General features: G+C 47.7%; 1 protein-coding gene across 2 annotated transcripts; it reads right to left on the bottom strand.

The window, feature by feature from the left end:
- Window positions 1-8,279: 8,279 nt before the first annotated feature.
- On the bottom strand, window positions 8,280-15,025 carry LOC142575952 (glutathione S-transferase-like). 2 transcript variants are annotated; one of them, XM_075685789.1, is made up of 4 exons: window positions 14,868-15,025; window positions 13,304-13,602; window positions 10,891-11,110; window positions 8,280-8,527 (listed from the first exon to the last, which is right to left on the bottom strand). In XM_075685789.1, exons 2-4 carry the CDS (start codon window positions 13,570-13,572, stop codon window positions 8,354-8,356), a joined length of 663 nt encoding a protein of 220 aa, XP_075541904.1. In that variant the 5' UTR covers window positions 13,573-13,602; window positions 14,868-15,025; the 3' UTR covers window positions 8,280-8,353. The 2 variants fall into 2 exon arrangements, with proteins under 2 accessions (XP_075541904.1, XP_075541905.1); XM_075685790.1 differs by having other exon boundaries at window positions 13,304-13,577; window positions 14,868-14,944.
- Between the last annotated feature and the right edge of the window lie 2,598 nt (window positions 15,026-17,623).

Below are 17,623 nucleotides of genomic sequence, written 5' to 3'. Positions count from 1 at the left end.
GGCCTGCACAACCTACGCCATGTTTTTAACGGCGCAATGTCGTGAGGGCGCTAGCAAAATGCTTTTAAAAATTTGGAAAGCAACTGTTTTTTAATACAAATTTATCCGCGTTGTATACAACAGCGTTAGATAAAACGAATTTGTTTTGTTATTTGACCTGTTTCTTTGTCGCAAGTTGCGGAACCCATAGAGTTTCTTACAAAAATTTTTGCGGGAAACTCTATGGCAGAACCTGTAAGGCTGGATGGATGGATGATTGAGGCTCAACTCTTTGAATCGGGCGGCGGCGGCGCGCGCCACCTAGCCTTGAATGGTACTACATGCATGCATACACTCTAAGAACAGTTTACACCCTTTGGCTTGCCCCATGCTTGCCCCTTCTGCCACACAAAAATAATCGTCATCTGCCTTGATACGTTTCCTTTCTTTATCGCTGCAAGCCCGGAACTTTCCAGTGACGAACGGCACGCGCGTTATCAGAAGGGGCACTCCAAAGGGTGTAAACTGTTCTATGCTGATAACGCGCGTGCCATTCGTTACTGGAAAGTTCTGGGCTCGCAGCGATAAAGAAAGGAAATGCATCAAGGCAGATGACGATTATTTTTGTGGCAGAAGGGGCAAGCCAAAGGGTGTAAACTGTTCTTAGAGTGTACCTATGTCCTATGTATTTACTCCTTTACTTTTGCGTTGACATTATCCACCAATCAGATAGCCTCCGTTTAGTTATTTCTACCTGTTCAAAGTCTGTTTTACTTTCACTGTCTTTAAAACCCAAAGCTTTGAATAGTTCACCGTTACACACTCTACACTCTAAGAACAGTTTACACCCTTTGGCTTACCCCTTCTGCCACACAAAAATAATCGTTTTCAAGAAAGGAAACGCAAGCAAGGCAGATGACGATTATCGTTATGCGGCAGAGATACACCCCAAATGGTGTAACTTTGCCTACACTCTACACTCTTAGAAAAATGTACACCCTTTGGGGTTTATCTTGTCCCACAACGATAATCGTCATCCGTCTAGCCCGCGTTTCCTTTCTCAAACGCGGCGAGCCCGGTACTTCCCAGTCACGAACGGCGCCGCGTTATCAGTGTGACGCAGCATTCTCGACAGGAAAGTAGCAAGCGCCCAGTTTTCAGGAAAGGAAACGCAAGCAAGGCAGATGACGATTATTGTTGTGGGACAAATTTACACCCTGAAGGGTGCAACCGTTTTAAGAGTGTAAAAACAGTTTGCACCCTTTGGGGCGTATATTTGTCCCACAACGATAATCGTCATCTGCCTTGCTTGCTTTTCCTTTCTTGAAAACTCGGCGCTCGCTACTTTCCTGTCGAGAATGCTGCGTCACACTGATAACGCGCATGCCGTTCGTGACCGGGAAGTACCGGGCTCGCAGCGTTAAAGAAAGGAAACGCGGGCAAGACAGATGACGATTATCGTTGTGGGGCAAGCATACACCCGAAAGGGTGCAACTGTTTTTAGAGTGTAAGAGTGTGACTGGGTGGACGATACGAAGCTTTGGCCACAGCTTCAGGGAACACGCAAAATCGCTTTGGAAGCAGATTAAGCTATGTCCGAACGGCGCGAGCAGCGTATATTGTGCCTGTTTTAAAAGCAAGGCTAAATGTGTATTCCAAGCTATCCAAACTTTCTGCTCATGAATTAGGTCAGAATTAGTGTGTTTTGCTCTTCGTTGTTTATTTGGCAAATATTTTGAAGCAGCGGCTTGTCACATTTGTGATTCAGTAAATTTCCTTGGTGCGGTTACTATCTGATTATTTCCGCCCAATCGCTCGCGGGTGTGCTCTGTTCCGATAGATTTCTTCTTGCTGCCCGCAAGGCTTGAAACGTCGCCGCTTTGTGCATTGTAATGCCTTGTTGCAAATATGTGTTATCGCTAGTAACCCACTTACTCTCAATCGTAGAACGGCACGAAACATTCAGTTTCGGCCATTCGTGCGCTATCGGTGTAGTTCGTCATTTATTGTGCCGCATATATGCTGCCCATATATTCAATTGTAGTATGGTAGCTAGCTGGGCGAGTCGGTACATCTGCATTATTATTATTTACAGCGCACACTTATAACAAGGACGAAGAAGAGAGAAGCGCTCGCGTTTCGTCTCTCTTCTTCGTCCTTGTTATTAGTGCGCGCTGTAAGGAATAATAATGCATATGTTCAAGCGCGTGCCCATTCACTTATTGAAACGTTGGCGATAGAGTGGGCGCAAGATTTCGTGCCAGTTGTGGTAGATGCTTGTAGATATTATGCGCGAAACGTACTATGGCAGCAAGTGGTGCTACTCCCTTTCTCATTGTTTAACGAGCGGTATACTCACTCTTGCAGACGTTCCGGGGCCGAAGCACTTTCTTTGAAGGTTAGCGACACAACGCTGGCGGATGAGCAAATTTCTGTATCCTCGAAGAAAGCCGTACATCTCGAAGTGCCGATAACACGTACGGACAGTTGCAGCAACGGTTACGCGAACTTGGCTACGCAGCTAGATTCATTTCATTCTTTAATACGCCAGTCACAATTTTTGCAGCCAACTACTGCACACGGCTTCAGTCCGCATGATTCAATCCGGCATGATTGGAGCACAGCGCGTTGACGAAAACTCAGTTGCATTTCCGACGGCTGATCGCACCAAAGCAAAGTGAAAGCTATATTGGTTTCGTATTCGTGCGCTGTCGCTGAGGCGACGTGCGGCGCGCCGCCGAAAGCGCCATCTCGTTTCTCTAGAACAAACTGCTCCGCGAAAGGGGTCAACACGTCGATGACGTGGGTGCAACTGGAAGGTGACATTGCAGAATCGCAATCAGAGAACTCATGAGCATGATCGCGCTTTTCAAATTCTTGGTACCAGTTATAGTTTGGCTGTCTCTAAAGCTGAAAATATTTTTGAAAATGTTCGAGGACTCCTAAGCACATCTCATGAGTTGTGAATGCGAAAGCATTAGCGTACAATTTAACGCCGCTGAGCGCTCCTTTTAGTTATGAACTCCTCGCGGGCAAGCGAGCGTCTTGAGACGCTTGGCGCGTTTTGATTTGTCCTTACCGAGGCGCACTTAGAACGCAGGCGAGAGTTTGCGCGGACGAGGAGCACGCGAATAACACAGGCTTCCGAGAACGAGAGCAAGGGTGCCGTGGCATTGCGGCGGTGCCCTGCGAATCCTGCTGGAGTTTATAGATATTTAAATACATTCAACTGGAATCGCCACCCTGTGAGCTCCTGCACTACAGCGCTGGCCCCTTTGCTGAGGACTGCCACCTGTCGCGCATAGTGGAGTCTATTAGGCTAAAACCCTTTAAACTTCGTAAAGTAGTGCCATGCTTTGAAGAATGCCGCCTCCTCCTCGAGCTCTCTGGCCGAGGCCGACGCGCCGCGCCGCTATTGGCCTAATAGCATCACGTGGGCCCTCGCGCCGTGCATCAGCGCCATTTTTGCTCGAGAAGCGTCTACGGAGTGGCGAGGAGCGCATGTTGGCGCCGTTGCTACCCTCGAGCAGTGTAGACGGCTCCACGGCCGAGGAGAGAGCGTACAAGAGATGAGAAACAAGGAGGAGTGAAGACGGAGGAGAGTGTCGCTACTTTACGAAGTTTAAGGGGCTTTATGTTAGGCCTCATCCTCCCTCTTTCTCTATCTTTCACTTTCCACTCCCTCTCCCCTCCCTGACGACGCATCGCCGTGCTCCTTCAGGGGTTGCAGAATCAAGCGTCATTTCCTTCTTTAAATCACTATCGCTATCTAAAGCCCCTTGATAATTTGAAAGTAGCGACACTCTCCTCCTCACGGCGCTTTCCTCCTCTATTCTCCTCGCCCGCCGGCTGCGCACGGCACGCTTTTCCTCCTGGGCTCCCGCGGACGGGCCGTAGGATTCTATAGAGGCGTGTTATTTTGGGCTAGTTGCGCGCCCCAGTGGGGTTGAAAATTTTGAGAAATGCTAATAACAGCATCGATAATGCTGGAGGCAACGTTTATGAGGAGGTTCTTTTTTTCTTAAAGCCGTATGAACGGGGTATACCGATGTAAAGGGAGCTTTGAGGCGAGTTCTAGACTCCAGACACTTTTTCTGCCACATGATCAGATGCTTTACTTCGTGCGTCTGATCTAGTGTTGCTTGCGACACATCCCTTTGTGTGTGGCTTATTAAGCGAAAGCCTTAGACCTCTGTTTCAAGGTCACGTTGTGAGCTACAGAAAATATCACGTGACCGAAGGAAGGCGGGAAGCGTACCAAAGCATGTGTAGCCGCGTATAAGAGATGATTAATGGTTAGCAAAGTAATGATTGATTAGTGATCGGATTAAGATGAATCGGGGTGTATTAGGGAGATTAGGGGGGATTAAAGTTGATGAAGGTGGATTAGGGACAATGAAGGTGGATTAAGGTGCATAAAGGAGGACTAGGTTGGATTAAGGTAGATGAAGGTTAATTAGGGTGGATGAAGGTGCGTTGAGGTGCATTAAAAACGATTATAGTGGATCACGGTGCATTAAAGCGCATGAAAAAGGATAAGGGTGATGAAGAACGATTAAGGTGCATTAAGGAGGATTATGGTGTGCTAGGGTGAATTAAAGTGAATCAAGGAGGATTAGGGTGGATTAAGGAGGACTAGGATGGACTAAGGTAGATGACTGTGGATTCGGGTGGATTAAGGTGAATTAAGGATGATTATAGTGGATTAGGGTGAATTAAAGTGAATGAGGAAGCATTAGGGTTGATTAAGGAGGATTACAGTGCGTTAAGGAGGGTTAGAGTAGATTAAGGTCGACGAAGGTGGATTAGGGTGCATTAAGCAGGACTTTCGTGGATTACGGTGGATTAAAGTGAATGAAGGAGGATTAAGGTCGATGAATGTGGATTCGGTGGATTAATGTGCATTAGGAGGATCATAGTAGACTAATCGGTCATAATGCTCAATGAACCCTAATTCACCTTAATCCAGCTTAATGCCCCCAATCCACCTTAATACAACCTAATCAACCTACATCGCCCCAAATGCACCTTAGCGTACCCTATACGGTCTTAATCCTCCTTTATCAACCCTAATACATCATAATCTGCCTTAATCGTCCTTCATCTGCCTTAATCCTTATTTATGCGCCTTAATCTAATTAATCCTGCTTAATAGTCCCAATCTACCTTAATAAACCGTAATCCACCTCTATCAAACCTAATCCAGCTCCATGGTCCCTAATCCACCTTACACTACCCTAATCCATCCTAATCGGTTTTAATCCCCCTTTGTCAACTCGAATTCACCTTAGTCTACAATAATCGACCTTAATCATTGTTTTTCAACCTTAATCCTCCCTAATCCTTGCTCACGCACCCTAATCCACCCTAATTGGTCTTAATACCCTTTCATTAACCCTTCACCTTAATCCACCATAATCCGCCTTAATCCTCCTCCACCCACCTTAATCTTTATTCATGCATCTGAATCCTTCTTAATGTAATCCACCTTATGTCAATCACTAATGATTCATGAATTAACTTGGGTAATCATTTTCTTATACAGGGGTGGACATGCTTTGGGTCACCTCTGGCCTTCCTTGGGTCACGTGATATTTCCAATTTACAACGCGACCTTGAAACAGATCTAAAGGCTTTCGCATTAAAACTTAAAAAAGAACTCGATCTTGACTAGCTAACGCTCATCACCTGCAATACCACGGGTATACTTTCGACAAATTTTTTCAGAGCGCAAAGCAAAATCTATAATGCTGCGTTTCCGACTGAATAGCAACAGTTAGCGACGTGCGAGGTGATGGAGCTGTCCCAGGATATTGAGCACACTGAGGCCAACCGCAACAAAAACGCTGGTGAGCAGGCCGGCAGAATGAAAATAAAAATGCAGCATTACGGAACGCTTTGCTACGAGCTATAAGAAAGACGCCTCAGCTCGCAAACAACGCTGTTCTTTGTCGGAACAAAGATCTTTCAGCCAATGTCATGCAGCCACTGCTTCCTGCGCAAGCCGTCACGCTTTCCTTGTATCATAAAAAAGGCATAACCATCTTCAGGCTTCTTGCTGCAGTTATATGCGCAACAGCCCGGCATAGCGCTAGCACATAGAGCAGGAAACATAGCGTACAACGTTCGCTACGTCGAGCTAAAGCACCGAGCCAGCCGTGCTCAGGAGGAAAATGGCGCGAACGAAAAAGAAAAACACAAGCAAAACTCAAGATCCGCGCGTTTCCAAGGGCAACGGCAGGGAGACCAATCGTCGTGCAGAGAAACGGGGGGCAAAACTGGTTGCCGCGGGTAGCCACCCTACCGCGGGGGAACGCGCAAGGGGCGAGGAGGAGGCGAGGAGGTCGCGCGGCGGCGGCAGAGTTCAAAGAGTGTCGGTACTTTCAAATTGTGAAGGGACTTTATCGCTATCATCCCTCACGCGACACCTGGTGCGCTAGCGCGGCAGCTGTGCCCTTTTCCCCGCTCTGCTCCGTCGGGGCACTCTCATGGCGTAGTAGCCAATTGGACATCCGTAGAGGCGAGCACGTGACCTGGAGTCGCAGCCAATGGGAATTTACCTGATCTTCCACTGGGGGTTACAACTCCCGGTCCCAACGTGGGAGTAGCCCGCTCTATGGGACCTTGCGCCCTTAGCTCGCAGGACCTTTCATTAAAGTTTTCCATCCATCCATCCATCCATCCACTGCTACAGATATACGCCGGAAGACATGGCAGTTCCCACCCATTATTTTTGTTATTGATTCTTCAGAAGTGTATGTTTCTTTTTCTTCAAGACCATTAATGCCCCAGCTAAAGCTTTCGGATTTCACAAGAAGAAGTGCAGTACGTGGTGTACTACACACGTAGATCTAGAACTATGTAGATACCTAAAAAATTAGGGCGTTTTTTATACAAGGGTCCCAGCTAACTTTAGCCACAGTTTAAAGATATGCCAATGTCACGTGGACAGAACAAAAGTAATGTTGTTTGCCGTCGTTTGAAGATACTCAAATTATGTTTCATTTTGTTTAATTCGATAATTAGTCTTAATTAATTAATTTCTCCGATTTCAGAAGTCCGCAAGTGCACGCAAAATTGCCACGCGACTGACCGCTCGAGGTACTTTGCGTGTATTCGCGGGCTTCTTTCACGCTCAGAAAAACGCTTATGTAGTACGTATTGAGCAATAGAAAACTTTATCGGTAGTTTTCCAAAAACTAATCCGTGAATCTCGAAGCTACCTTGGTTCTGTCCAGCTACGTGGCATTTGCATATTTTTAAATCTTGGAGCATGATAGCTGGGGCACCCTGGATATTTATGAAGTCTGCATGCAAGTGGCGATGTTTTCATCCCTAATAAGTGTTGCAAATTATTAGAACAGTTTTTGTTTTTCTTTCTTTTTCATCAGTCGTTAGCATTGCTTACTGGAAAGAAAAGCAGTAATGAAACACATATCATACACGTGCATTTCACACGCCGTTGATAAAAGACTGCCGAAGGCGTCACTGAAGTCTGCAGGTGCTTTTCAGGGTCAAAACAGCGCGCCAAGCAAATTGAAGCAAGGTGAACACACAGCAGCATATTAATTGTCTATAGGCATAGTCTCTTCATACCATTACAAATAATGATTATTTGGCTATTTCCTTCTCTTTAAAAAATAATAAACTTTGTCATGTGTATAAATTAAATATACTGTGTCTGTGCGTGGTGCTTATAATGGAAATTAAAGAAGACGTTGAAGTGAGAAAATATGGATGAGGCAGCCACCGCTGATGCTTCTAATGCGTTTGTCCTCCTATTGTCCGTTTGTCCTATTGTATCAAGGATGCGTCCAGGTGGGAGGCTGCACTTCGCAGCCCGAACCTGGATGAACAATTCTGGGCTGTCCAGCAGGCTCACGACGTGGCCGTGATGCTTGGCCTTCCGGTCCCGACGTGGGAGCGGCCCGCTTAGTGATTAATTATCACTACATGCAGGACCAAATAAAGTTTTCCTTCCTTCCTTCCTATTGTCAGGATTTGCAGAAATAAAGCGAAATTATGAATTAAAAGAGAATCACTCCCTCCCCCCGCGCAGGGCGGCCAACTGGAACTACCTCTGGTTAACTTCCCTGTCTTTCGTTGCATCCTTTCCATCTCTCTCTTGTCCCATTTCCTTATCTTTAACCTTATTTCCCCTTGTCCTCCTTTTCAGTGTAGGTTAATAACCAGAGTTCAGTTTTGATTAACCTCCTTGCCCTATTTATCCTCATATGTGACATGCATCTCTTATCGCTCCCGGGAGTGCGCTGTGCTCTGCGCTTAATCAACACGATAGAAAGAGACACCACGTGGATTTACTTTATTGACGGCTGCAGCAATAGCTGACCAGCTTTGGTAAAACGCGTGGGGTTCATTTCTTGAAGCCCCACTCGAAGGTGGGTCCCAGTATGGGCCACTTGATGTAGCTGGTCGAGGCGAAGTACTCCTTGATTTTGGGCAGCGCCTCGAAGCTCTGCAGATACCGCTTGACGGAAGGGCAGTCTGCGAAGACCTCCGGCTTGTACTCCAAGTTCCAGGCGAGGCCCTTTCAGAAAAGAGGGAGAGAAGGTTGCTTTTGAAGATTGTCGGGTTTTACGTGCTAGAACCACTTTCTGGTTATGAGGCACGCCGCAGTGGGGGACTCCGGAAATTTTGACCAGCTGGGGATCGTTAATGTGCGCCTAAATCTAAGTACACGGGGAAGGTAGCTTTTATGGAGCAAGTTTATTAACGTGAAAGCCTTAGCCACCTTACGGGATGAAAATTTGACCGTCCGGCGTAACGCCGTTCGGCGTTATGGTGCCAAAATTCAATGTCACCAAAATTGGGGGTTAAACCCTCGACCTTTGGTGGGAGTCGAACCCATGGCCTTTCGAGCTAATTACGGCAAAGTTGATTAAGACACAGTTCATTTAGAGAGTCAACTTAGGCACTCGAACCCACGACCTGTGGTATTAATTAAGGCACAGTGAATTAATATAGTGTTAATTAAGGCACTCGAACCAACCACCTTTGGTGGGAACCGAAACCACTCGGAGATTATGGGCGAACTGGTGATATCTCCAAGTTGGATTCCAATTGACACCGTGAAGGTCGAGAGTCGAACCCACTACCTTTGGAATTAATTAATGAACAGTTAATTATTGTTAATTAAGGCACTAGAACCCCACTACGCGTGGTGTTAATTAAGGTATAGTTAATTAAGATAACCTAATTAGTATATAGTTAATTAATGCACCCGAACCCATGACCTTTGGTGGGAACCGAACCCACTTGGAGATGTGGGTGAACCGGCGATATCTCCAAGTTGGATTCCAATTGACACCGTGAAGGTCGAGAGTTGAACCCACTGCCTCTGGTGTTAATTAAGGCGAGGTTAATTACGAAATGGTGAATTAGGGTATAGTTAATTAAGGCGCTCGCACCCACGACCTTTGGTGGAAGTCGAACCCACGACCTTTGGTGTTAATGAGAGCGAGGTTAATTAATGCACATTGTGCTCCTTTGCGAACCAACGACCTTTGGTGGGAGAAAACAATAGCAAGTAACAACGCATTATAATGAAAATGTCAAGTAATGTTGAATGTCTCGTGAGCGGATAGGCTTTCGCTAGCGTATGCTAAAGTGACTTTCAACTTTTTGTATGTATGTATGTATGTATGTATGTATGTATGTATGTATGTATGTATGCATGCATGCATGTATGTATGTATGTATGTATGTATGTATGTATGTATGTATGTATGTATGTATGTATGTATGTATGTATGTATGTCTTGTGAGCGGACAGGCTTTCGCCTTCATCCTCTTTAGCGTATGCTAAAGTGACTGTCAACTTTTTGTATGTATGTATGTATGTATGTATGTATGTATGTATGTATGTATGTATGTATGTATGTATGTATGTATGTATGTATGTATGTATGTATGTATGTATGTATGTATGTATGTATGTATGTATGTAAGAGATTTACTGGAGCATGGTTAAATTATCAGAGACTGGCGCTAAGTGTTTCTGCTTCGCCAAAAGCATCGAGCTAGCCGCAGCGGTTCGACTCATCTTTGCCCCTGGTGCTAACAATACCGAAACATTCTGTTTATCCCCCAGTGCCACAGCTCGAAGAAGCTCGGAACCATGACATCGTACTATAGCTCATGGGCTGACTTAATTAAGGTCGATTCAGACGGAAGACAACGACAAGCCCGCAGCAACACATATCGCGCTCATGCCTGCTCCGTCACTTTGTTTTACATAGGACCACTAGCCTGACGTCACAAGGTCGGCCTTAGAGACGTATGTTACCGTAGAAGACACACCAAATATAATGTCGCGAGGCGACGACCATGAAAAGAACAGACTATTCCTCTCCTACTGCTCCCTGCCCCCCCCCCCCCCCCCCCGCCTCCGAAGGAAAAAAAAAAGGACTGCGCCACTCTAAGCTTTCCTTTGACATCCTAGCCTTTGCGAGCTGAAGTGCCACATAAAACAACGTTAGCCGGTTCTACGACAAAGGCGACGTGACGACATGACGGCGTGACGACAGTGACGGCCAATGTGCAGTGACAACGAATATGCCCCGACAACAACGACGACTATGACGTGACAACAGCAAGCCATCACGGCATGGCGACGACGACAACGCAAGTGCTCACATGTGGCTGCTGTCTGGGGTCGAATCCTGTGAGAAGGGCAGTATTGATTTTTGGTAAGCACATCGTGTGCAAGTTAAACCTGATTATAAGCACGACGATGATACCTGCAACAGACGCCAGGAAAACTGCGCAAGATAGCCGCTACACCCATCGTTGCAATTTCATATGTGGAATCAAATAGTGGGCAGCTTCTAATCCTTGAACGTGTCTTAAACATCGCTATACACGTTCCCTAGGAGCGCACCATACACGAACCTCGTAGAGCAAGAAATCCACGTAGGTGAGGCGGTCGCCGATTGCCCACTTTCGCTTCTTTAGGTGATCCTCCCAGCCCCTGAGCATCAGTACGAGGTTGACGTCGTGCTGGCGACGGCCCTCGCTTCCAGCAGGGCCCATGGCGGCCACCACCAAGCTCCAGATTAGGTCATTGGCTTGCTGCTCCAGAAGGTCCAGCTGCGTCATCTCCTCGGCGTTCCTGAACAAAGTACAGTCGGCAATAAATGTTGACAAAGTGCGAGATCTCGAAAGAACCTATGTATTCTCGCATCCTGGGTACGCAGCTAGGAATTAACCTACATCAGCGGTTTGGGCTAGCACGTGCGACCAACAGAGTAGGGTACTATTCTACTGGCACCCACCGTGGTTGCTCAGTGGCTATGGTGTCGGGCTGCTGAGCACGAGGTCGCGGGATCGAATCCCAGCCACGGCGGCCGCATTTCGATGGGGGCGAAATGCGAAAACACCCGTGTGCTTAGATTTAGGCGCCCGGTAAAGAACCCCAGGTGGTCAAAATTTCCGGAGTCCTCCACTACGGCGTGCCTCATAATCAGAAAGTGGTTTTGGCACGTGAAACCCCAAATATTATTATTATTCTACTGGCTGCGTGGCGAAGGCAAAGTGGAAATACCGCTTTTTCTCGCGAAACCCACGCCCCATAAGCTTTTGGCGCTGGCTGTACAAATACATGGGGCTTTTCAAATCAGCATAGGGTGCATCAGCACTCTTTCGACATTATCATATAACCCTCACCTTCGTCCGAATGTCACACCATTTATGTGCACCAATTTACTATGAAGTTTTCTAACTGCAGACTGCGCCTGAGATTATTAGGAATATTACACATGCTGCGCCTTCTTCGTCTACAAACGAACTTATGACTAACCGTGAACGGTTCGTTTACGCTAACCAATGCTCGTCTAATTTATCACCCGTTATCTCCGGCGTGCCACAAGGCACAGTCCTGGGGCCACTACTCTTCTTAATATACATTAACGACTTACCGATAGGTTGTTCTTCCAAAATTCGTTTATTTGCTGATGATTGTATCTATCGCCTTATTACTAACGACGCTGATTCTCGCGCTCTCCAGTCCGACCTTAACGTCACTGAAACTTGGTGTAATAATTGGCTAATGTCCGTCAACGTCAAAAAAACGTCGCTACTTACTTTCCATCGTCGCCAATAATTTATTTCAGCTAATTACATTATCGCCGGTTCGGAAATATGTGCTGTGACTTTTTATAAGTACCTAGTTAGGTATTAGCTTGTCCAATAACATCGGTTGGTCCTCGCACATTTGCAGCATTAGCAATGATGCCAATCGTGTACTATGCGACCTGCGCCGTAATCTACGTCTTCTGCCGCCCTCAGTAAAACTACTCGAATATTTAACAATCGTTCGACCCAAACTGGAATACGCATGCTCAGTGTGGGACCGACGCCAATTTAACCTGGCAACAGCACTAGAATCCATACAGAATCGTGCAGCAAGGTTCATTCATTCTGACTACTCTTACCACACTAGTGCTACTAAACTTAAGTCATCTCCGAACCTTCCAACCCTCAAGTAGCGCCGCAAAACAGCAAGACTGTGCCTCTTTTACAAATTTTATCACTCCCTACTTCATCAGACCGTCACGCCTGCGCATTGCACTTCATCCCGTCATAGCCATTCAAAGGCTGTTTATCCCCCTCCAGCTCGCACCTCCGCTCCTCTTAACTCTTTCTTCGTTCAAACAGCGAAAGACTGGAATCATCTACCTGCTGAAGCGGTGCGCCACTCCAGTCATTCATCGTTCAAAGCATTCATTGAAAATATGATCTAAATATGCCCGCCCCTCTTGTAAAACCCCAATTGGGGTATTTGAGGTACCAATAAATAAATTCATACAATCTTCATTTTTCCACATGCTGAACTTCACGCCGCGAGAATCCGAGAATCTGACTCGCTCAGTCATTGTGTTCTCCGTGCGCGCGCACACACACACACACACACACACACACACACACACACACACACACACACACACACACACACACACACACACACACACACACACACACACACACACACACACACACACACACACACACACACACACACACACACACACACACACACACACACACACACACACACACACGCACGCACGCACGCACGCACGCGCACACACACACACACACACACACACACACACACACACACACACACACACACACACACACACACACACACACACACACACGCACGCACGCGTGCGCGCACAAATTTTCATATCAACCACTTTCTTGCACTGTCAGTCTACAGCGTCCGCAAGCATACTATCAACACCTTTAAGCCGTAATATACTGGCGCGCATTCGATTGTGCATTCTCACAAGCAACTCACTTGGCAACGAGGTCGTGCTTCCTTCCAAGATATCGCAGGATGGCGATGCTCTGCGTGATGTTCACGTCGCCGTCCGAGTAGTAGGGCAGGTTGGGAAACTGCAGGCCGAGGCTGAACTTCTCCTGCGGCCAGCCGGCTTTCTCGTAGCTGGGCGCTGGCCCCAGCTTGTACTGCTTCTCCTCGAACGGGACGCCCTTGAAGACGAGCAGGTTGCGGATGCTCTGAGCCAGGCCTCGCGCGTTGGTGTAGCCCAGAACCACAGGCGCCATTTTTACTGCGTGAGCCAGACGCGCCAGAGACTGACGCGCAGACAAAGAGTCAACGTGAACGATGAAAAAAAAAGAATATTGGTTTTTACATGAGAATACCATCTGATTATCAGGCACGCTGTAGTGGGGGAGTTCGGAATAATTTTGAACGCTCGGAGTTCTTTAACCTGCACCTTAATCTATATCCTCATCGTCGGCGGCCGGGATCGAAACAGCGAACCCGAGTCCAGCAGCGCAACGCCATAGCCACGGGGGCCACAGCGGGTCAACATGAACGGCGTGAACACTAAGGCGTGCACACTAAGGCGTGCACACTAAGCACAAGGACGGACAAGACATAAATGCGATAGACTTGCCTCCTGCAGGCCTACGATACTCAGCAAGGTAGCCATCACTGAAAAGAATATACCTCTAGCTTAGGGCTCTCTGAAATGCTCAGGCTCACCAAAATCACATTTATCCTGGCCCACTCGGACTTAAGTTCACTTGAAGTCAGCTACCTCGCCACGCTCGGACTGGCCAAAAGTTTGCTCAGGCAGGCTAACTCAGGCTCAAGGACTCATGCTCACTATATGGCTCGCGGAATCATGGGCTCACTCCCGTTTGTGGATGACCGAATCTCTCGCGATCATGTGGGCCTTATCATCGCGTAGAGCAACATTGACTCAAGATCCGTTTAAATCACTAGTAATTCAGAGTAGATTCAACTCAGGCGGACTCGCACAAGCTCTGATTCACTGGGACTCACTCTGATTTCGACTCCCGCCCACTTCGACTTACTCGAGTTACAGACTCGCACTAAGGCGGGCTCACCTTCGCTTACTCAGGCTCAGCCTCACACGGATTCGCACCTACTGAGGCTCTCTTCTACTCGCATCCCACTTAGACTCAATGAGGCCCACTCATGAACTCATGAGCGACTCATGAGCGAGTGTGTCGACGGGTGGGACTCCCGCTCTATCAAAAGTAGCTTTCTTGACGACGCCTCCGGGAGGACTCAGACCAAGTGACAACAGTAAAATAAATTTGTACGATAGGTAAAAACCTCATTTAAGTCCAGCTTATCAGGCGTGCTACGTTCGTCTCTGATAATAGAGGTTGCGTGAGTCTTTCACTTTTCCTGCAACTCGCTAATCTGAGTGACTGACCAAGCGTCGGTCAGTCTTCTCCGTGTAATTTTGATCGAAACTTCAGTCAAGTGGATTCGAGCGGCACGAGCGAAACATTATGCGCGTAGTTACACGAGAGACATGATGAGAACGAAGAGAAATAGGGAAGAAGAATGGCGCTCTTACCGATTAACACAGGAGTGAGGATTGCAGTGCGGCTACCCGTCCGCGTACACGAGGAACCGCGCTTTGCTCGCGTTACCGCAGAGTGTGTTGTTTATATAGTTGCTGCTTGCGTCAACGTTGACGACATTGTTCAAATCCTGCGCGACCAACCGCATAATGAACTAGGATGTCTTGCCAGTTGGCAAGAGACAGGAAAGGTCATAACATTTTGCTTAATCGCGTCTATCGTGCAGGGCGCACTAACTAATTGGAGAAGTTGCTCTCTTTTTGCTTTAGTACAGGAGATGATCTCGCCATCCACATACGCAAATGCGCGCGAAAGATGGACCTTCTCTCAAATTCATTTCGAAGAAATGCTCGTGAAGTTTTATAGAATAAATGAGAATGAAGGCGCACTTTGAACCGAATAGATACGTATAAGAAACGATTTTAATACTTCCAGAGTTTGCTGCTCTTTGCATACCATATACGTTTTCTTCACTAATGTCGGTCTTTTCTACAACTCTGTTTTAAGGTCCCTTGTGTAGCTTTTACTTTTGTTTGTACTTTCTCTGTTAAGCTTTCATTTCCCTCCCACCCGTAACCACCGCCTTCGTGGCCAATCCCTGTACAGCCATGTTTGAGAAGCAAATAATCAAAAAGGTACTTCTTCCGCCGCGCGCATTGGCGCTTGCGACATGCGCTGTAGCGAACGGAGAAGAGCGTCGGTGGTTAAAGACAGCGGTGCTTCTCGGCATGGTTGTGTAAACCCGCAGGTGGTGGCAGGTTTGGTTGCGGCTGATCGTGGAAATGACTGTGAGAGTTGACGGTTCCAGATGCGAAATTGAGCCTTCTGAGCACGGGCATTCATTTACCAATACGAACGGAAGTATTGACAGAACAGAGTGTTAAGGGGACGGGACGGGGTTTTGTGAATCTTCAACAGCGTCTGCTTGGAGCTCGAACCAGGTTGACCATGGGAGAGCGTTCGGCAGGGAAGACGAGGTGACGTAAAAAGAAATTTGCATAAGTTTAATACATCGTTACTGGTGAGCGGTGCACTCTAAAGAAAAAAAATATAAAAACGTTCAGCGTGCGTGCACCTGCACGCGAGGGCAGAGAAAATGCCCCGACCCGCGGCGGCTCACTGGCTTTCTTATACCCTCCACAATCGGGGCATTCTCCTTGGTGGTGGTGGTGGTGGTGGTGGTGCAGCATGTGGGGTTAGCCTGGCATACATAGCCGGCAATTGTTCTGCCTCAGCCTCCTATGAGTGTCACAGTGTGTGTCACGAGGTGTCGAAGAGCCTTGTGTTTCGAATGAAGGCAATCAGGAGTCGTTACGCCCTCTTCCTGATTGCCGCAGGCGCTCCGGGGAAAACGACGTCTGTCTGTGTCAAACTGCGGGCGTATCCAAGTGGAATGTTCGATGTCGGCGATCTCACCACAGAAGGCACATAACGGGGAAGCGCATCGTCTGGTCTCGAATAACCAAGCCGGGGCATTCTCCTTCTCCGCTTGCCCCACTGCAGAGAGCCTTGTCAGGACACGTCGGGGCAACCCAGACGGAGTGGAGCTCGGGGTGTCCGCCCATTGGCGGAGAGGGGCCGAGCGTCCGAAGGAGGACAGTCAGATTTGCACACTCCGCGCGCACTCCTCTCGCTTACGCACGACGGACAAGTCTGTTCACGTTGACAAGCGTGATGGTTTGGCACGCCGTGCCGCGTGCGTTTGGCATTCGTTCCATTCATTGCAGCGCAAAGGGAACCATAACAAGCGTTAAGATTAGCAAAATAAAAATAAAATGTATAAAAAAAGACCAAGAGAAAAGCAATAAAGAAAGATTACGCTGTTTTCCTGCGTCTTTGCGAAGCAGTCTACTAGCAACCGGCTTAACACCCAGCACATTGCGCTAAACTCTTGAAACACGAGAGGACCTCCCGTGGCCATTGGTACGATTTTCTCGCTGTGCATAGCTTTTCCTGATGCGTTCTGTAAGCATCTTTTGCGTCTCGGCCGCTTATTTTGCGATGTCCTACATATGTAGTTCGATCTGTTGCCGCTATCGGTTTCTTAGCATAACGCTGACGCCTTGCTTTGCAGCTGCGCGCTTTGGGTCGCTAAGCCTGGTTTTTTCGCCTGGAAATATCCTGCAGCGGCCACACACACTTTGAGGGAGCCGCGGTGCTGCTGTTGTTGGATTCAATCGCAAACTGCCTAGCTACAAACATTGCCTACTCCTCAGACCTACAGCAGATTGATTCTTTTCCCCGGGATGATCACGGAATGGATCAGCGGTGGGACGCTCCCTCGCAACAACGGCATGCAGTGCAGCGAAGGCCACACTTGTCTCGTCTGTCAACCTGGAAAAGAACTCGTCGTCTGACTTTCTAATCCCAATATGCACAACGCCAGCTGGATCAGGAATGAATTAGCGGCGTACAAAGAGCAACCCTACGCATTTTCTCCGGCACACTTACCCGGTTATCGTTCCTGACAGGTTGCCGTTCCCGTAACCTTGTTGGTGAGGGGCAGTACAGACTGTTGCAGCTCGAGGTGGCGTTAGGGCAAGGAATCCACCAAACTTATTGACGAATACATATAATAGTAGGAATGAAGGAAAAAGGGTTTATTCGACATTAGTTACACGGCTCCAGTTACGGAAGCCCACTCCATGTAGGAGCATGTTAGAAGTCCGAGTTCATCAGGGCACAAATTGTGGGAAAGGGAGCAGAAACGCGAGTGGATGCGGGCACGCGTGTTCCTCCGGAGGATAGA

This window comes from Dermacentor variabilis, chromosome 3, assembly GCF_050947875.1.
Source record: "Dermacentor variabilis isolate Ectoservices chromosome 3, ASM5094787v1, whole genome shotgun sequence".
Taxonomy (NCBI): domain Eukaryota; kingdom Metazoa; phylum Arthropoda; class Arachnida; order Ixodida; family Ixodidae; genus Dermacentor; species Dermacentor variabilis.
Note: the sequence above shows the minus strand (reverse complement) of the source record. Positions and strands in the feature narration are given on the sequence as shown.

What these genes read in the sequence shown, in the direction of transcription:
- LOC142575952 (XM_075685789.1), bottom strand. Translation starts at nt 13,572, where the DNA reads ATGGCGCCTGTGGTTCTGGGCTACACCAACGCGCGAGGCCTGGCTCAG. An exon ending in AAGCACGACCTCGTTGCCAA is followed by an intron (nt 11,111 to 13,303) that starts GTGAGTTGCTTG and finishes TACTTTGTTCAG; the next exon opens with GAACGCCGAGGAGATGACGC. An exon ending in TGGATTTCTTGCTCTACGAG is followed by an intron (nt 8,528 to 10,890) that starts GTTCGTGTATGG and finishes CTTTTCTGAAAG; the next exon opens with GGCCTCGCCTGGAACTTGGA.